Here is a 16,504-nt window from a genome sequence, read left to right on the forward strand (position 1 = left end):
CTTGACCTGCCACTCTGGGACATTTGCTTTGTGGATTGTTGGGAGTCCCATTCTTGTGAATGTGGGGATCAGCTTGCTGTCTCCTATCCTGTGGATAATTTACTTGCAACCGCTTTTAACGATGTTAAGTGTATTGATGACTCTATCAAAAGAATACATTATTAGTATAAGATTAGTAAAAGAACCCTTTTCATTCAGGCAAAAACAACTGACCAGTGCAAATACAATAAACTGTGACATCTGATCAGTTGGTTTACTTGGATTCAATAAGGGTTTTAGGGGAATTGCCATAGTTACTCACTCTATAAAGTAAATATATGGATGCATCTTCCTGTAAGTGGATACAGACTTTACATAGTTTTCCAACAGACCTGCCTCTGAACTCCTCCGCTTACAGGAATCCAGGAACATCCTTGATGTTTAAATTCGCCCCCACATGATGAAAGGCAGGAAAATGTAGCAAATAAAATCAAATGCATCCCTATCCGCTATATAAAGTGCAACTGAATAAAGAGACCATACCATGAGAAATTTTGATTGTACTTTAATATACCGTAAAATGCATATTTTCTTAGAAGGAGTTTGTAAGAAAAGTGGCAAAAATCAATTTTTGCTACTTTTTATCTTTGGATAGTTTTTTTAGTGTACTAGTTATGTATTTTTTAAATACTAATTAGTATGATATACATTTATTATGAGGAACCCACAAACCTAAAATGAAGCGTTAGTCCTGATCTGTATTATAATATGCATTCTATTTGTGTGGTTGCCTTCAGCACATTAGCAACATATATTAGACCACTGTATGTTTATCTTAGAGTGGAATAATAAATTATTTGCAGACTAATAGACATGTATAATGTCAGGGGGGCCCATGTACTCTCCATGGGGTTCAACATAATGGGCATGTGCTCGGAGCTATGGGAGATCCAGGGTCCCTGAACTGATGGGACAGGGATTACTAGGTTTGTGGCCTATTGTAAAAACAGCGCTTTCACCTCTAAAAAGGTAGCTTCGCCACACAAGAGCTGGAGTAAACATGTATAGGTTTTGTACTTTCTTAGTCTGCAAGGAGATAAGAAAAGTGTTCGCAACAAACAGTGCTGCCCCTTATTCTGTGATTCTTTAGGATCAAAAGAGTTTACCACCCCAATGAAAACCTCTGATATGTCAACATGACATTCACAAATTATGTTAAGTTATAGGTGAAGTTGGGGTGCCTTGATGTCTGTTTTCCATGGACAATCCACAGTATGCTTCCAAGGTAATCATGGTGACCCTTTATCAGAATTTCTTTCTGATAAAGTTTTATATATGTAAAGCAAAATAACTAAAATTGCTATGTTAAAACTCAAACACACTATGCTTCACTTGCGTGTCAGGCTTCTGGGGTAGTGAAACTCCTGGACCACCACGGACGATGACACTAGCCGATACCTGGGACCGAATCTCAGTGGTACCCGGATTTCACCAGAGCCCGCTGCAAAGCGGGTTGGACTTGCAGTGGCATGGTGCCACCAGGTCGTTCCACATGTGCGACTTGTTCCTGGTGGCAGCCAAGGCGAGGTACAAAGTCTGTAGGCAAGTTCGTAGTTGGGGACAGGCATGAGGTCAAGACCAGGCGCCAAAGGTTCAGGGTGATAGGCTGAGTAGAAGGTCAAGGCAGGCAGCGGAGGAGCGTAAATGGGAGGTCTGGGGTCACAATGGGGAATTCAATCACAGGCACAAGGCACAGGACAAAGCTTTATTGATGGCATAGAGCACAAAGATCCAGCAGGGAATGCAGGGAGATGCCAGTTTTTATCCATTTCCTGAAAAGGGCCAGCACACCGCTGATTGATGCTGGCCCTTTTCAGGAAATGGATAAAAACTGGCGTCTCCCAGCATTCCCTGCTGGATCTTCGTGCTCTTTAAATCATCTAAAGCCAGCACGCGCGCACGGCCCCCAGATGGGAATTTGGAACAGGGAGAGGTAATACAGAGCAGCGGAGCGCTGGGGCACACAGAGGATCACGGGTGAGAGCAGAGCAGCCATGACATTGGGTATGATGCAACAAAGATGTATTTTTTATTTACAAAACAGTGTATCTAAAATGGAAGTTTCGGCCAACCTAGTGTGCAGTAGCACCAAACACCATGCGTTTCATACTCTGGTCACATATACATATACATATACTGGGGCACATTTACTAAGGATCCACGGACCGCATTTCCATCAGGTTTCCCGACTATTTCGGATTTGCGCCGCATTTAACAGGGTTTTTTTTTAGGCACGCAATCGGATTTTGGCACCAACTTTCATGCGACACAAACCAAGGGTTGTGGCCGTCAGACAATCCAACTGATTCGTGCGGGATTTAAATTTTCAAATTGTGTCGCAAGACATGAATTCACATACACTGGGAAGAAGAAGGTGAACTCCGGCGGACCTCAGCGGGGAAGCGACACATGTAGGATATCAGGCGCACGATGTTGGAGTGTTGTTTCTCCAATCTCGCTGTTCACAGTTTTTTTTTTCCTGTAATTCTGAACCACAAATGGTACATCTTTTCTCAGCAAATATGTCACTGTATGTGAATACAGTAATATATGTCCATGTTTCATGCATGAAAGATATAAATGTTGTGGCTTGAATTGATGTACTGTTTCTTTTATTATTATTTTGCAGATTTTCCATATGACATATGACCTGGCTAGTGCAGTGATGCGAATTTTTAACCTGATTGCCATGATGCTCTTGTTATGTCACTGGGATGGATGCCTTCAGTTTCTTGTCCCAATGCTTCAAGAATTTCCCAGTAATTGTTGGGTGTCCATTAACAAGATGGTTGTAAGTAGTCCATACAAATACTATGTGTGACTGGATCCCTGTTGAAGTCATGATTGTAAATATTAATATGTACTAGAAGAGGCTGATGATAGAAGAGCTTGTATCACACATATTGTTTTCAGGTCTGCTATACTACATTTTTTAAAGAAAACTTAAAAAGTTTCAGAGTCATCGGATTTTCACTAATAAACCTAATGATAAGTTCCCATAGCACTATACTGAAGGAGCAGCCAGTCCAACGGGCATGTATTATGCAAGTGAGGTTGTGAGTATCTCAGCTCATGTTTGCTCCTCCCTCCCTTCAGTAGTTCAGGGCAGGGGATGACTCATCAGCCCAAGGGAGAGGGAAGACATCAGGTGTGAGATACAGTGATTTGCATGAATAACACATACCCTTGTGACTCACAGCTCTTTCTGACTGGGTGCCTGGTAGGCTAAAGAAGTTCATTTTCTGGGGATAGGAACTATGAATTTTTGTAGCTAAAATAATTATGGGCACAAGTAAGTATAGTGCTTCTTGGTGAAATCAGGTAACCAGTTCCTTTTAAAGACTAACGTGGGCTGCTGCTTTTTATGAAAAAGAAAGAAAATCACACGGTTATGAACAAAATATATTCATCTATCCAATTGAATATTTAAAATATCATATTGTGTATAAAGCTCCTTTGCAGATTTTGTGTGTCCTTGTGGTTGCAGTTTGGTGTTGCTTGGAGTTGGTGACCGTGTACAGCAGCTTTTGGGGCTCCCTATGACCATTGAAACATGAAGGTTGTGGGGATCCTGTTGGTGGAAGCAGTGGCTTATGTTGATGTTCATCAAATGTTTTTTTACCCCAGGGTCCAGTAGAGTACATATTAATTTCCCCGGGGACTGGTTGAGGAAGCTGTGGGAATATGAGGCTGGAGAAACCACTGGCTGAAGGAGTGGCAGAGGTGCCTGCCTGCCTCCCCTTCACAAATTCAATTAGCTAAAGCTCCTGCCTCATCCTCCTCTTATCAGTCTTGTGGGGGGAAGGGGCTAAATGATTCCTGTCCCTATGCTTGAAGAAGACTAGGAATGATGGGAGAAGGAGGCATGAAACATATGACACAATTTGACATATTTGAAGTACGGATTACTTTTGAGACATGTGAAGGGGATCTTTATTTTGTCTTCTTAGGAAGGATAAACTACTATGTAGAGCTAGTCACACCATCTGTTGTTGCAATGCAACCGTAACCCTACAAATTTCAGAGCAGGCTATGGGACAAATCTGGTCCTGCTCCCTTTTCTTGTAGGCCAACAGAAGTAACCTATTATTACAAGAAACCACTATGCTCACAGTTTGTAAGCTGTAAGTATGGAGAGGAGCTGTAAACTCAAATGATATGATATTCTTTACCAAGACTGCAGTTGTTAGTATTAAATGAGTACATGTTAGAAATAGGGTTTAAATCACCTGGTCCTCTTTTTCAGTGATTAACACAGGGTTAAATTAAAGGAATAATCCCATATTATTTGCTATTTACTCGACTGAAGGTCTCCTATTTAGGTTGCTATAGTCTTTCACAGGGTTAGATCCTATATTGTAGAAACTGTATTTAAGGGGAAGGAGTTAAGTCCTTGAAGCTTTCTCTGCACCTCAGTTTGGCACAGCAGGTCGGTGCCAGTTGGCGTCAAAGTGGCACAAGAGAAACCACGTAGGGGCAGGAGAGAGGGATCAGTGACTTGGTTTGTGTGTCAGCTGGAATCGCATGGCTCAGCACAGGAATAATAATAGATTTTTCTCTCTCCTGTGTATCTCTGCACTTCACCTCCTTGTTGTGTCCTTTCTGCTGTTGTATGATCCTGTCCTCTATTTTTGGATATTATCCGAGTTTACGCCATTGTCTTCCTTCTTTTTCTCATAATAAGATCTGCTTGAGTCCCCTAAGTCCCTGTTTCCAACAATTTTAATTTCCCATCACTGCAGTCTAATTTCTGTGTATTCACAAATTTCTATTGTGGATACATTTAATACCATATAGTTGTCCATGTTCACCACCATGTCTTAATCCTTTTCATCTTTGCATGATCTGCCTACCTCCGTCTCACAGTCTCTACTTTCTCTGGCTCTCTCTTCTTTCAGCCCAAGAGGTTTCTTCGTTCTGCTACTTTGGGTAAAGTCTGTTCTAAGCAGTGTCTGTAGATGGATCTCTTGGTCTGTATGTGTTTTAGAAGGTTTTTGATGGGACACGGCTTAGAAATGCAATGTAATGGTGCATGAATGTGTAGCACAGTGTTTGCACAGGTGCGTGGGTGCACTTTTTTGATGCCCGCTCCTTGATGGTTGCAGCATGCATCTTTACATGGTTACTTAGGGACATGAAGCTCATGTCCATGCACAAAACATTTCTGTAACACATCTGTGGCATGCCTCATCCATGCCACTTTTCAGCACGGGCACGAAAAAATTTGGGATGTGCACTGTTACTTTAATTCTGAGACGCAGTGTGAAACTCTAAAGGCTCATTTTCAGCCTGGTTAGCAGGATGGGGTGGGCAGCACTTAAGATAGTGTTTAATTTTGCTTTTTGTGCTCTTGCATAGAATGACTCGTGGAGCGAGTTGTACTCCTTCGCCCTTTTCAAGGCCATGAGCCACATGCTGTGCATCGGTTATGGGCGCCAAGCTCCAGAGAGCATGTCTGATATCTGGCTTACTATGCTAAGCATGATCGTAGGTGCCACATGCTATGCCATGTTCATTGGACACGCCACTGCTCTTATCCAATCACTGGATTCTTCTCGCAGACAGTATCAAGAAAAGGTGAGTCTCTCTGTATGACTTGGACTTTCCCACATTTACACTAATCCCTTTTTATATGATGATTGTTTTTCCTAACTGCTTTAGTCTGTGTAAATACATTCCCCGTTTACCTTTTCTAGTGCAGTTTAGAAATAAGGTATTTTTTTTAACTTTGACCCACTTCATTTCTCAACCATCCCACTTATCACAGGAATGACCTCAAAAGTGGTGGGGTACCCCAAAATTAGTAATTCTGGAAGATTCTGCATTTGTTCTCAGGAAACTGAATAACATCCTTTGAGGATAGTTTATGTATTAATTTGGTGGCCTCCACAGCAACATTGATTACCCTGCTTGTCACAGTAATATCACAGATGTACCTGAACTCCAATGAACATTTGGGCAACAGGACTTGCAGAACTTCTAAAGAATAAAGGCATAGAGACATGTCTGAAATGTGATTTAATGGGGGAAGAGGGGTCAGTTGCTTACCTCCTACCAAAATGTATTACTAAAACCAACCTTCGCTATTCACCCCTATTTGTCTTAATTTCTCTGTGGCTATCTTTAAAGAGATAGGTGTATGTATCAGGTCACCTTGTCACCTTGACATGTCAGAAATGTGTAAAAATACTATGACTCGCAGACCCTTGCTTGAAAAAGATTCATACTTGAATCGAAACGTTGCGTTTTTATGCCCGGATGATGTACCAATAAAGATCATTTCATACTTTACCTCTTGGTGCTGTGGCTTCCTCCCTCGATTATGACTCGCAGACCCATCATACTGTTAGTTTCATAGTAAGTTATATTTTAAGCTGCCTCCATTTGCTTTTGTTATTTATGTCATGTTTTCTTGATTTATGTCTACATTACATGTAACATATTCCTTTATACTAGCAATTATAGAATAAGGGGTAAAGTGAACAGCAATCATTAATGTGTATGACACATCATAAGCGCCCCTCTTACTATTTTTTCCACTATTCTCTATGAGTCTAGCAAAACATATTAAATGATCAAAGAATAGTTTCTAATGGTGGTTGCTGTTTATACAGCTATATAATATACAGTATTAGTAGGCTCACCACCATCACTTTTCGAGCTGAATGTATACAAACGTTGCTTTAGGGCTTTATCCCGTTTGGATAAGACAAGTGAGTCTTTTACACAACTTAATGTCTGGGTCAAGGCCATTTATACTTTTCCAATTCCTTTAATCCTAGTGTCTTCTGCAATGTCAGTATTGTTGAGTGTATGATAATCCTTTGACAATACAATAGCTGGGAATATGGCCAACTGGGTAGGGCATGATGCCATTAGTGGTTTTGAAACCTTTTAAGTCATTGCATTAAAATGACGTGGGAAGTTGTGGGGGAAGGCAATGGACCCCCAATCGCTCAACTAGACATGATCTCTGTAGAAAGATTGTAAGCTGCTTGAAGTCGATATTTGAGGGATGTTGTAGGTGAATTCAGTGCTCATGGTCTTTCTTATTGGTGTTGTCTACATGATATTGTATCTGATTTATATTCACAGTACAAGCAAGTAGAACAGTACATGTCCTTCCATAAATTGCCTGCAGATTTTCGCCAAAGGATTCATGATTATTATGAGCACCGATACCAAGGAAAGATGTTTGATGAAGATAGTATTCTGGAGGAGCTGAATGAACCTTTGAGGGAGGTATGAAGCTGTACATGGAAAAAACTGGTTTCAACTTGGTGGATGGGATGCAGTGCACAAGTGGAAGCCCCATCTGTTTATAACAGCAGTAGAAAATTAGGTTAATACCCCCTTGTAAATTCCATTTAATACTTTACACTAGTGAGTACCTGAAAGTGTAATGTTTCTCAAAAAGTATTTTAAAAAAATCATATTTGTAGCTAAAAGTTTGACCCCAGAAGATCCTTATTCGAACAACATTTTCTAAAAATAGATCAGTGTGTGAATGGATGCATGTATTGGCATTCACATATACATCCAAAACGGGGGATTACAGGAAATCTAGATCGGTTATATTTTTCCAATGTCTATTAACCTTATCATCTTGGCTAACGTGAAAATGAAAAAAACTAACGTGAGTACCAGCGAGCATGTATTAAATCTGTATAGAAAGGGGCATGACTTGGGGTGATAACCTGTACAAAAATGTTGGCATGCTGGAAAGGGACCATATTATTTGTTTCAACTCTCACACAACCCTCATTAAAAGTAAAAGTTTTTATCCTGCTCATGCTACACCCTTAATACTATAGAGTGATTTTAAGGCATTAAGTCCTAGAATTGTCTTTGAAATATGGTATCACTGTTTCATCCAAAAAGTTATCCATTAAAGGAATAAAAATAATACGAATTTCTAATAAACTTTCAAAATGAATTCCTCACATTCCCAAAATTTCTGCAAGCAGTCTATATCTACTAGTCCTGATCCCGGGCATCCAACACAGATGTTTACCCCCTGGTAGTAAGATTCTATTCAGTAACTGCAGGCATGGGGGATTGACACAGAAATCTTTTTTGTGAATACATATGACTTGAGATATTTGCTGAAATATTAGTACCCCTTTAAATAAAAGGGTCAATGTTGCCTATAAATGAGATGGAGATATGATGTGCATGTAATAGAGCTTGGCATATGGGATTCTACCTGATTTAAGTGGAAGAACCATTTATACTGGGTGCAGTTGTCACATTGCTTACTTTAGTCCTTGTTTAAGTCTTTATTGGCAGCAACATTAACAGCTGGAGGCTTGAGAACATTCTGTCCAACATGGTGAGAAAAAATGAAAACTAGAGGCATGACCAAAACGTGTAGTGCACGTGATGTTATGGAAAGATAAGAAAACAAAAATAGATGTTCCAAAAGCATGTCTTAAACTATGCGTCTATATTAATCATGTATTACTTGTGTTTCTCACAAAGCTTCTTTACCATAGCATATAACGAGGCAGCCATTAAGGAGTAGACATCTCTGTTATTCATAGATTGGCAGAGTTGTATTTACAGGTTTTAGTTCCTAGAAAAGTGTGTTTAAAGTAGGAACCCCTCTATAATGTCTTTCTGTTCACCCCCTGCACAGAATAATAATAATTATTTACATGGCCATACATGTGAAGGATGACCTGGAATTGTCAGCACTTTCCTGGTTAAAATGTTGAGTTTATTTAATCTAGATTAAGAAAAAAAAATAACAAAACCAGTTCTCGCTTCTGATGGGCTTCTGGTTTGTGCTGCCCATTCATCATAGATTGTGGAGTAAAGGGGAGCCTAGCTGACAGCCTTATATGTGAGGGCAGTTGTGGGGCCTGGAGCAGTTGACCCACATGGAAAGCCATTACAGGAAAGGAAAACTAAAGCTTGGCAATAGGACCCATTATTCTGGGGTAGAACCTTTTATCACTTTAATGAGTGTAATGATCACATTCACTGTTTCTTCATTCTTCTTTTTTTAATATTCTCCTTGCTTTAATTTCCATTCTTGTGCTTAGGAAATCGTCAACTTTAATTGTAGGAAACTGGTTGCGTCTATGCCACTGTTTGCCAATGCAGACCCCTGCTTTGTCACTGCAATGCTTACCAAACTGAAATTTGAGGTTTTTCAACCTACTGACTACATAATTCGGGAGGGAACCATAGGCAAGAAGATGTACTTCATCCAACATGGCGTTGTTAGTGTGCTTACTAAGGGCAACAAGGAGGTCAAACTTTCAGATGGCTCTTATTTTGGAGGTAAGAGAGAAAGGGAGCATTTCGTTGATACTGAAATTTTCAGTTGATTTTATAATGTTATGTTATGAATTCCTAGGTAATCTATTAAACTGTTGAAGGCAGAATGCAGAAGGAACTGCAGAAGACACATTGCAAAAGTACATACACCCTCTGCCCATGTCTGTGAATGTGGAAAATGGTGATGGATTGACACTGTTCATATTTATAAGATATTTTGTAAAAGAGGGGAATAGAAACATAGTACACACCAATATCCTGTTGAAATCCATATCTTCTTTATTTTGGTAATAACAACCAGTACTCACGTATAGGACATAGATGGGACGGAGAAGGTGCTTGATGCTCACAAGAAGGCAACGCGCAACTCGCACTTCTTCCGGCCTACGTGCATGGTGATTAAAACATTGGGGGGATTTTTATGCTAACAGGCAAGGTGCGACGCACCTGTGGATTATGTCACGCGCTGTCTCATAGGTAAAGCAATATGACACACACTTGTAACTAAACCAATCACATATAGCGTGTACAACATTGGCTAAGACTCACCCTGGTCAACAGCCATTCAACTTGGAACCCTGTTTCATCTCCAATGAGCAGGTGAGACCTCCGGAGCGCGGCGCACACCCATCCGGAAGCCGGACGGTGGCCCTGGCGCTTTCGAGGTCTTCCACATGGGGTACGTCACCTGACTCAGTCCCCGTCTGCCTACCTCCTTGATCACATGACGCGTTGCCACAAAGCCTATACAATATATAATTCTGTTACTTTGTGTGGACATGATTTAAGACCACTCAGTATGCATTTTATAGTTCCCAAAAATTCCCCTAATCCATTAAAAACAAAAAGTTGGAAAAATGATACGCCTAAAAAAAATCTCCAATTATACAATGCATGATCATTTACAACATCAGAGAAATTAACACACCTGTATACAGATTGGACAATGTTATAGAAACATTCCGAGGTCTATTTTATCGTTTAACCCCTTGCCGCTGAAGCCACTTTTCACCTTCCTGACACGGCCCATTTTTTCAAATCTGCCCTGTGTCACTATAAATGGTTATAACTTCGGAACGCTTTAACATAACCCGCTGATTTTGAGATTGTTTTTTCGTGACACATTGTACTTTATGTTAGTTGAAAAATTTGGGTGCTAACTTTTGCGTTTGGTTATGAAAAAAATGGAAATTTGGTGAAAATTTTGAAAAAAATGCTATTTTCAAACTTTGGAAATTTCTACTTTTCAAGCAGATTGTCATATCCCCCAAATAACTTACTAACTAACATCACCCTAAAGTCTTCTTTACGTTAGCATGATTTTTTAAGCATATTATGCTTTTTTTTGGAAGATAGGAGGCTTATAACTATACATGTGATTTTTCAGATTTTTGTGAAAATCGACAAAATCTATATTTTGCAGGGCTAGATAAGTTTGATGTGACGATGAAAGGCCTAAATGAGAGAAAACCCCCTTTAATGACCCCATTTTAGAAACTGTACCCCTCAAAGAATGTAAAACAACTTTTATGAAAGTTGTTAACCCTTTAATGGTTTCACAGGAGTTAAAAAAAAATCAGGTACAATTTTCAAATTTAATTTTTTTATAGCTAAATGAATGTATTTTTCAAAAAATCTACACATCCTCAGTGGTTAAAATACCAAAATGCTCCACAGAAATTAATACCCAATTTCTTCTGAATATGCCAACACCCAATATGTGGTGGTATACTGTTGTACTGGCACACAGCAGGGCATAGAAAGGAAGGAGCACAACCAGGTTTTTTGCATAGTAGATTTAGCTGAAATACTTTTATGTTACCATGATACATTTGGAGAGCCCCTGAAGTACCATAACAGTGAAAATCACCCCAAAGGACCCCATTTTGGAAACTACACCCTTCAGAGATTTTATTAAGGTGTATAATGAGTATTTGGACCCCACAGGAGTTCAAAAATTTGGGCTGAAACATGAAAAAATGAATATTTTTCCATCAAAAATGCACTTTTTCCCCAAATTTTTGGCATCCACAAGGGGCAAAAGAAAAAATTGCTCCACAGAAATTGTTCAACAATTTCTCCTGAACACAAAAATACCCCACATGTGGATATAAACTTCTGTAGGGACACACAGCAGGACGTGGAAAGGAAGAAGCACCCTGTGGCTTTTTGAAGGCAATTTGGACCAAAATAGTTTTCAGTGGCAATGATGCATTTAGAGAGCCCCTGAAGTACCATAACAGTGAAAATCACCCCAAAGGACCCCATTTTGGAAACTACACCCTTCAGAGATTTTATCAAGGTGTATAATGAGTATTTGGACCCCACAGGAGTTCAAAAATTTGGGCTGAAACATGAAAAAATGAATATTTTTCCATCAAAAATGCACTTTTTCCCCAAATTTTTGGCATCCACAAGGGGCAAAAGAAAAAATTGCTCCACAGAAATTGTTCAACAATTTCTCCTGAACACAAAAATACCCCACATGTGGATATAAACTTCTGTAGGGACACACAGCAGGACGTGGAAAGGAAGAAGCACCCTGTGGCTTTTTGAAAGCAATTTGGACCAAAATAGTTTTCAGTGGCAATGATGCATTTAGAGAGCCCCTGAAGTACCATAACAGTGAAAATCACCCCAAAGGACCCCATTTTGGAAACTACACCCTTCAGAGATTTTATCAAGGTGTATAATGAGTATTTAGACCCCACAGGAGTTCAAAAATTTGGGCTGAAACATGAAAAAATGAATATTTTTCCATCAAAAATGCACTTTTTCCCCAAATTTTTGGCATCCACAAGAGGCAAAAGAAAAAACTGCTCCACAGAAATTGTTCAACAATTTCTCCTGAACACAAAAATACCCCACATGTGGATATAAACTTCTGTAGGGACACACAGCAGGACGTGGAAAGGAAGAAGCACCCTGTGGCTTTTTGAAGGCAATTTGGACCAAAATAGTTTTCAGTGGCAATGATGCATTTAGAGAGCCCCTGAAGTACCATAACAGTGAAAATCACCCCAAAGGACCCCATTTTGGAAACTACACCCTTCAGAGATTTTATTAAGGTGTATAATGAGTATTTGGACCCCACAGGAGTTCAAAAATTTGGGCTGAAACATGAAAAAATGAATATTTTTCCATAAAAAATTCACTTTTTCCCCAAATTTTTGGCATCCACAAGGGGCAAAAGAAAAAATTGCTCCACAGAAATTGTTCAACAATTTCTCCTGAACACAAGAATACCCCACATGTGGATATAAACTTCTGTAGGGACACACAGCAGGACGTGGAAAGGAAGAAGCACCCTGTGGCTTTTTGAAGGCAATTTGGACCAAAATAGTTTTCAGTGGCAATGATGCATTTAGAGAGCCCCTGAAGTACCATAACAGTGAAAATCACCCCAAAGGACCCCATTTTGGAAACTACACCCTTCAGAGATTTTATTAAGGTGTATAATGAGTATTTGGACCCCACAGGAGTTCAAAAATTTGGGCTGAAACATGAAAAAATGAATATTTTTCCATAAAAAATTCACTTTTTCCCCAAATTTTTGGCATCCACAAGAGGCAAAAGAAAAAACTGCTCCACAGAAATTGTTCAACAATTTCTCCTGAACACAAAAATACCCCACATGTGGATATAAACTTCTGTAGGGACACACAGCAGGACGTGGAAAGGAAGAAGCACCCTGTGGCTTTTTGAAGGCAATTTGGACCAAAATAGTTTTCAGTGGCAATGATGCATTTAGAGAGCCCCTGAAGTACCATAACAGTGAAAATCACCCCAAAGGACCCCATTTTGGAAACTACACCCTTCAGAGATTTTATTAAGGTGTATAATGAGTATTTGGACCCCACAGGAGTTCAAAAATTTGGGCTGAAACATGAAAAAATGAATATTTTTCCATAAAAAATTCACTTTTTCCCCAAATTTTTGGCATCCACAAGGGGCAAAAGAAAAAATTGCTCCACAGAAATTGTTCAACAATTTCTCCTGAACACAAGAATACCCCACATGTGGATATAAACTTCTGTAGGGACACACAGCAGGACGTGGAAAGGAAGAAGCACCCTGTGGCTTTTTGAAGGCAATTTGGACCAAAATAGTTTTCAGTGGCAATGATGCATTTAGAGAGCCCCTGAAGTACCATAACAGTGAAAATCACCCCAAAGGACCCCATTTTGGAAACTACACCCTTCAGAGATTTTATTAAGGTGTATAATGAGTATTTGGACCCCACAGGAGTTCAAAAATTTGGGCTGAAACATGAAAAAATGAATATTTTTCCATAAAAAATTCACTTTTTCCCCAAATTTTTGGCATCCACAAGGGGCAAAAGAAAAAATTGCTCCACAGAAATTGTTCAACAATTTCTCCTGAACACAAGAATACCCCACATGTGGATATAAACTTCTGTAGGGACACACAGCAGGACGTGGAAAGGAAGAAGCACCCTGTGGCTTTTTGAAGGCAATTTGGACCAAAATAGTTTTCAGTGGCAATGATGCATTTAGAGAGCCCCTGAAGTACCATAACAGTGAAAATCACCCCAAAGGACCCCATTTTGGAAACTACATCCTTCAGAGATTTTATCAAGGTGTATAATGAGTATTTGGACCCCACAGGAGTTCAAAAATTTGGGCTGAAACATGAAAAAATGAATATTTTTCCATCAAAAATTCACTTTTTCCCCAATTTTTTGGCATCCACAAGGGGCAAAAGAAAAAATTGCTTCACAGAAATTGTTCAACAATTTCTCCTGAACACTGAAATACCCCATATGTGGATATAAACTTCTGTAGGGACACACAGCAGGACGTTGAAGGGAAGAAGCGCCGTTTGACTGTTAGAAGGCAATTTGGACCAAAATAGTTTTCAGTGACTCCTGAAGTACTATTACAGTGAAAACTCCCTCCTAAAAGACCCCTATTTGGAAACTACACCCTTCAGAGATTTTATCAAGGTGTATAATGAGTATTTGGACCCCACAAGAGTTCAGAAATTTGGGCTGAAACATGAAAAAATGAATATTTTTCCTTCAAAAATTCATTTTTATCCCAGTTTTTTGGCATCCACAAGGGGCAAAATGAGACATTGCTTCACAGAAATTGTTCAACAATCTCTCCTGAACACTGAAATACCCCATATGTGGATATAAACTTCTGTAGGGACACACAGCAGGACGTGGAAGGGAAGAAGCGCCGTTTGACTGTTAGAAGGCAATTTGGACCAAAATAGTTTTCAGTGACTCCTGAAGTACTATTACAGTGAAAACCCCCTCCTAAAATACCCCTATTTGGAAACTACACCCTTCAGAGATTTTATCAAGGTGTATAATGAGTATTTGGACCCCACAGGAGTTCAGAAATTTGGGCTGCAACATGAAAAAATTAATATTTTTCCATCAAAAATTCATTTTCCCCCAAATCCACAAGGGGCAAAAAGAGAAATTGGTCCACAGATATTGTTCAACAATTTCTCCTGAACAAGGAAATGCCCCGCATGTGGATATAAACTTCTGTAGGGACACACAGCAGGATGTGGAATGGAACAAATAGTGTGAGGATGGGTTTTTGGTGGTGGAAGGGCAGATGGGTATAAGGAGGTGGTAACCAGGGCAAATAAATTATAACTGAAATGCAGGTGAATGATAGATTCTAAAGCATTCTTTCATGCAGAGGCCAGGTTTTTCAGGACAGGTGTCACATTGATAAATTGTGTCCTTTCTTTTCCCCATTTTGTAACATACTTTGCATCTTTTTTGTGTCCTTCCTCGTCCTCCAGTATGGGGTACCTCGCCAGGGAAATGTTGCCCTGGTACAATACGGGGGACATCAGAAGTACTGGGTCCTTCTTGATGACCAAATAAGAGGGCCTTGATCACCGCCTCTTGAAAGCAAATAAATGATCCAACATGACCTGCACATTCGTATAGCACATAGGAATTATACAGTGCCATCTGTACAATGTGCACGGCCAGCTTTTTGTACCAGATCTTTGTTTTCCGTAGAGCACTGTACGGCTTCAGCACCTGATCTGAAAGATCTACCCCACCCATGTACTTATTATAAGCCAGGATGCAGTCTGGCTTGGGGGCAGTGGTAGTGGTACCTCGTACATGAGTGGGGGTGCTGGTGTCTTTGTGAATTGTGGTCAAAATAAGGACATCCCTCTTGTCCTTATATTTGACCAACAGCAAGTTCTCGCAACAGAGAGCCTTGATGTCTCCCTTTCTTAATGGTTGAGTTATCAGGGTCCTAGGGAGGCCTCTCTGGTTTCTGCGTACAGTGCCGCATGCTACAGTACCCCTGGAAATTAGGGACTTGAAGAGTGGAATGCTGGTATAAAAGTTATCCACATACAGGTGGTAACCCTTATCCAGCAGCGGGTGTATCAGATCCCAGACAAGCTTCCCAGTGACTCCTAGGACAGGGGGGCATTCTGGGGGGATAATTTGTTTATCTTTTCCCTCATAAACCCTAAATCTGTGGGTGTACCCTGTGGTACTCTCGCACAGCTTGTACATTTTAATTCCATACCTTGCCCTTTTGCTGGGCAGGTACTGGCGTATCCGGAGTCTTCCTTTAAAATGTACAAGTGACTCGTCTACACAAATGAATTTTTCAGGGGTGTAGGCCTCAAAAAACTTTGTGTTAAAGTGATCAAGGATTGGCCTAATTTTGTATAGACGGTCAAATGATGGATCGCTTTGAGGTGGGCACTGCGAATTGTCATTGTAATGTAAAAATTTTAGAATTGCCTCAAAGCGTGTGCGATTCATTACTGAGCGATAAATAGGAGTACTGTAGAAAATATCAGAACTCCAATACTGCCGTATCTCTGGTTTCTTGACAATGCCCATGTGGAGCACAAGACCCCAAAACTTCATCATCTCTACTGCATCTACAGGGGTCCACCTAGAAAATGATGAAGCGGGGTTTTGTGCAAAAAATTGTTGGGCATACAAATTTGTTTGTACCACCATCAAATCCACAAGATCCTCAGAGAAAAGGACTTTGAAAAAGTCAATTTCTGTGAAGCCTTCTGCCTCAAAATTAATTCCTGAACTTCCCACAAATTCAGGAATTTGAGGTTCATAATTATCAGGGGGTGGGATCCATTCAGGGTCACTTGGGGGCTGGGGAACAACCTCAACCGATGCCCTGGGGCGCCTTCT

At 40.1% G+C, this 16,504-nt stretch overlaps 1 protein-coding gene across 1 annotated transcript in view; it reads left to right on the forward strand.

Annotated features, from left to right (window-relative positions):
• The window catches only part of HCN2 (hyperpolarization activated cyclic nucleotide gated potassium and sodium channel 2), a 47,708-nt gene that overhangs the window by 17,987 nt on the left and 13,217 nt on the right, over positions 1–16,504 (forward strand). Inside the window, exons 3-6 of the mRNA XM_072111044.1 lie at positions 2,669–2,830; positions 5,398–5,616; positions 7,135–7,281; positions 9,087–9,327. Of these exons, the coding sequence (XP_071967145.1) occupies positions 2,669–2,830; positions 5,398–5,616; positions 7,135–7,281; positions 9,087–9,327 (769 nt within the window). The remainder of the gene's footprint in view (positions 1–2,668; positions 2,831–5,397; positions 5,617–7,134; positions 7,282–9,086; positions 9,328–16,504) is intronic.

This window comes from Engystomops pustulosus, chromosome 1, assembly GCF_040894005.1.
Source record: "Engystomops pustulosus chromosome 1, aEngPut4.maternal, whole genome shotgun sequence".
Classification (NCBI taxonomy): Eukaryota; Metazoa; Chordata; class Amphibia; order Anura; family Leptodactylidae; genus Engystomops; species Engystomops pustulosus.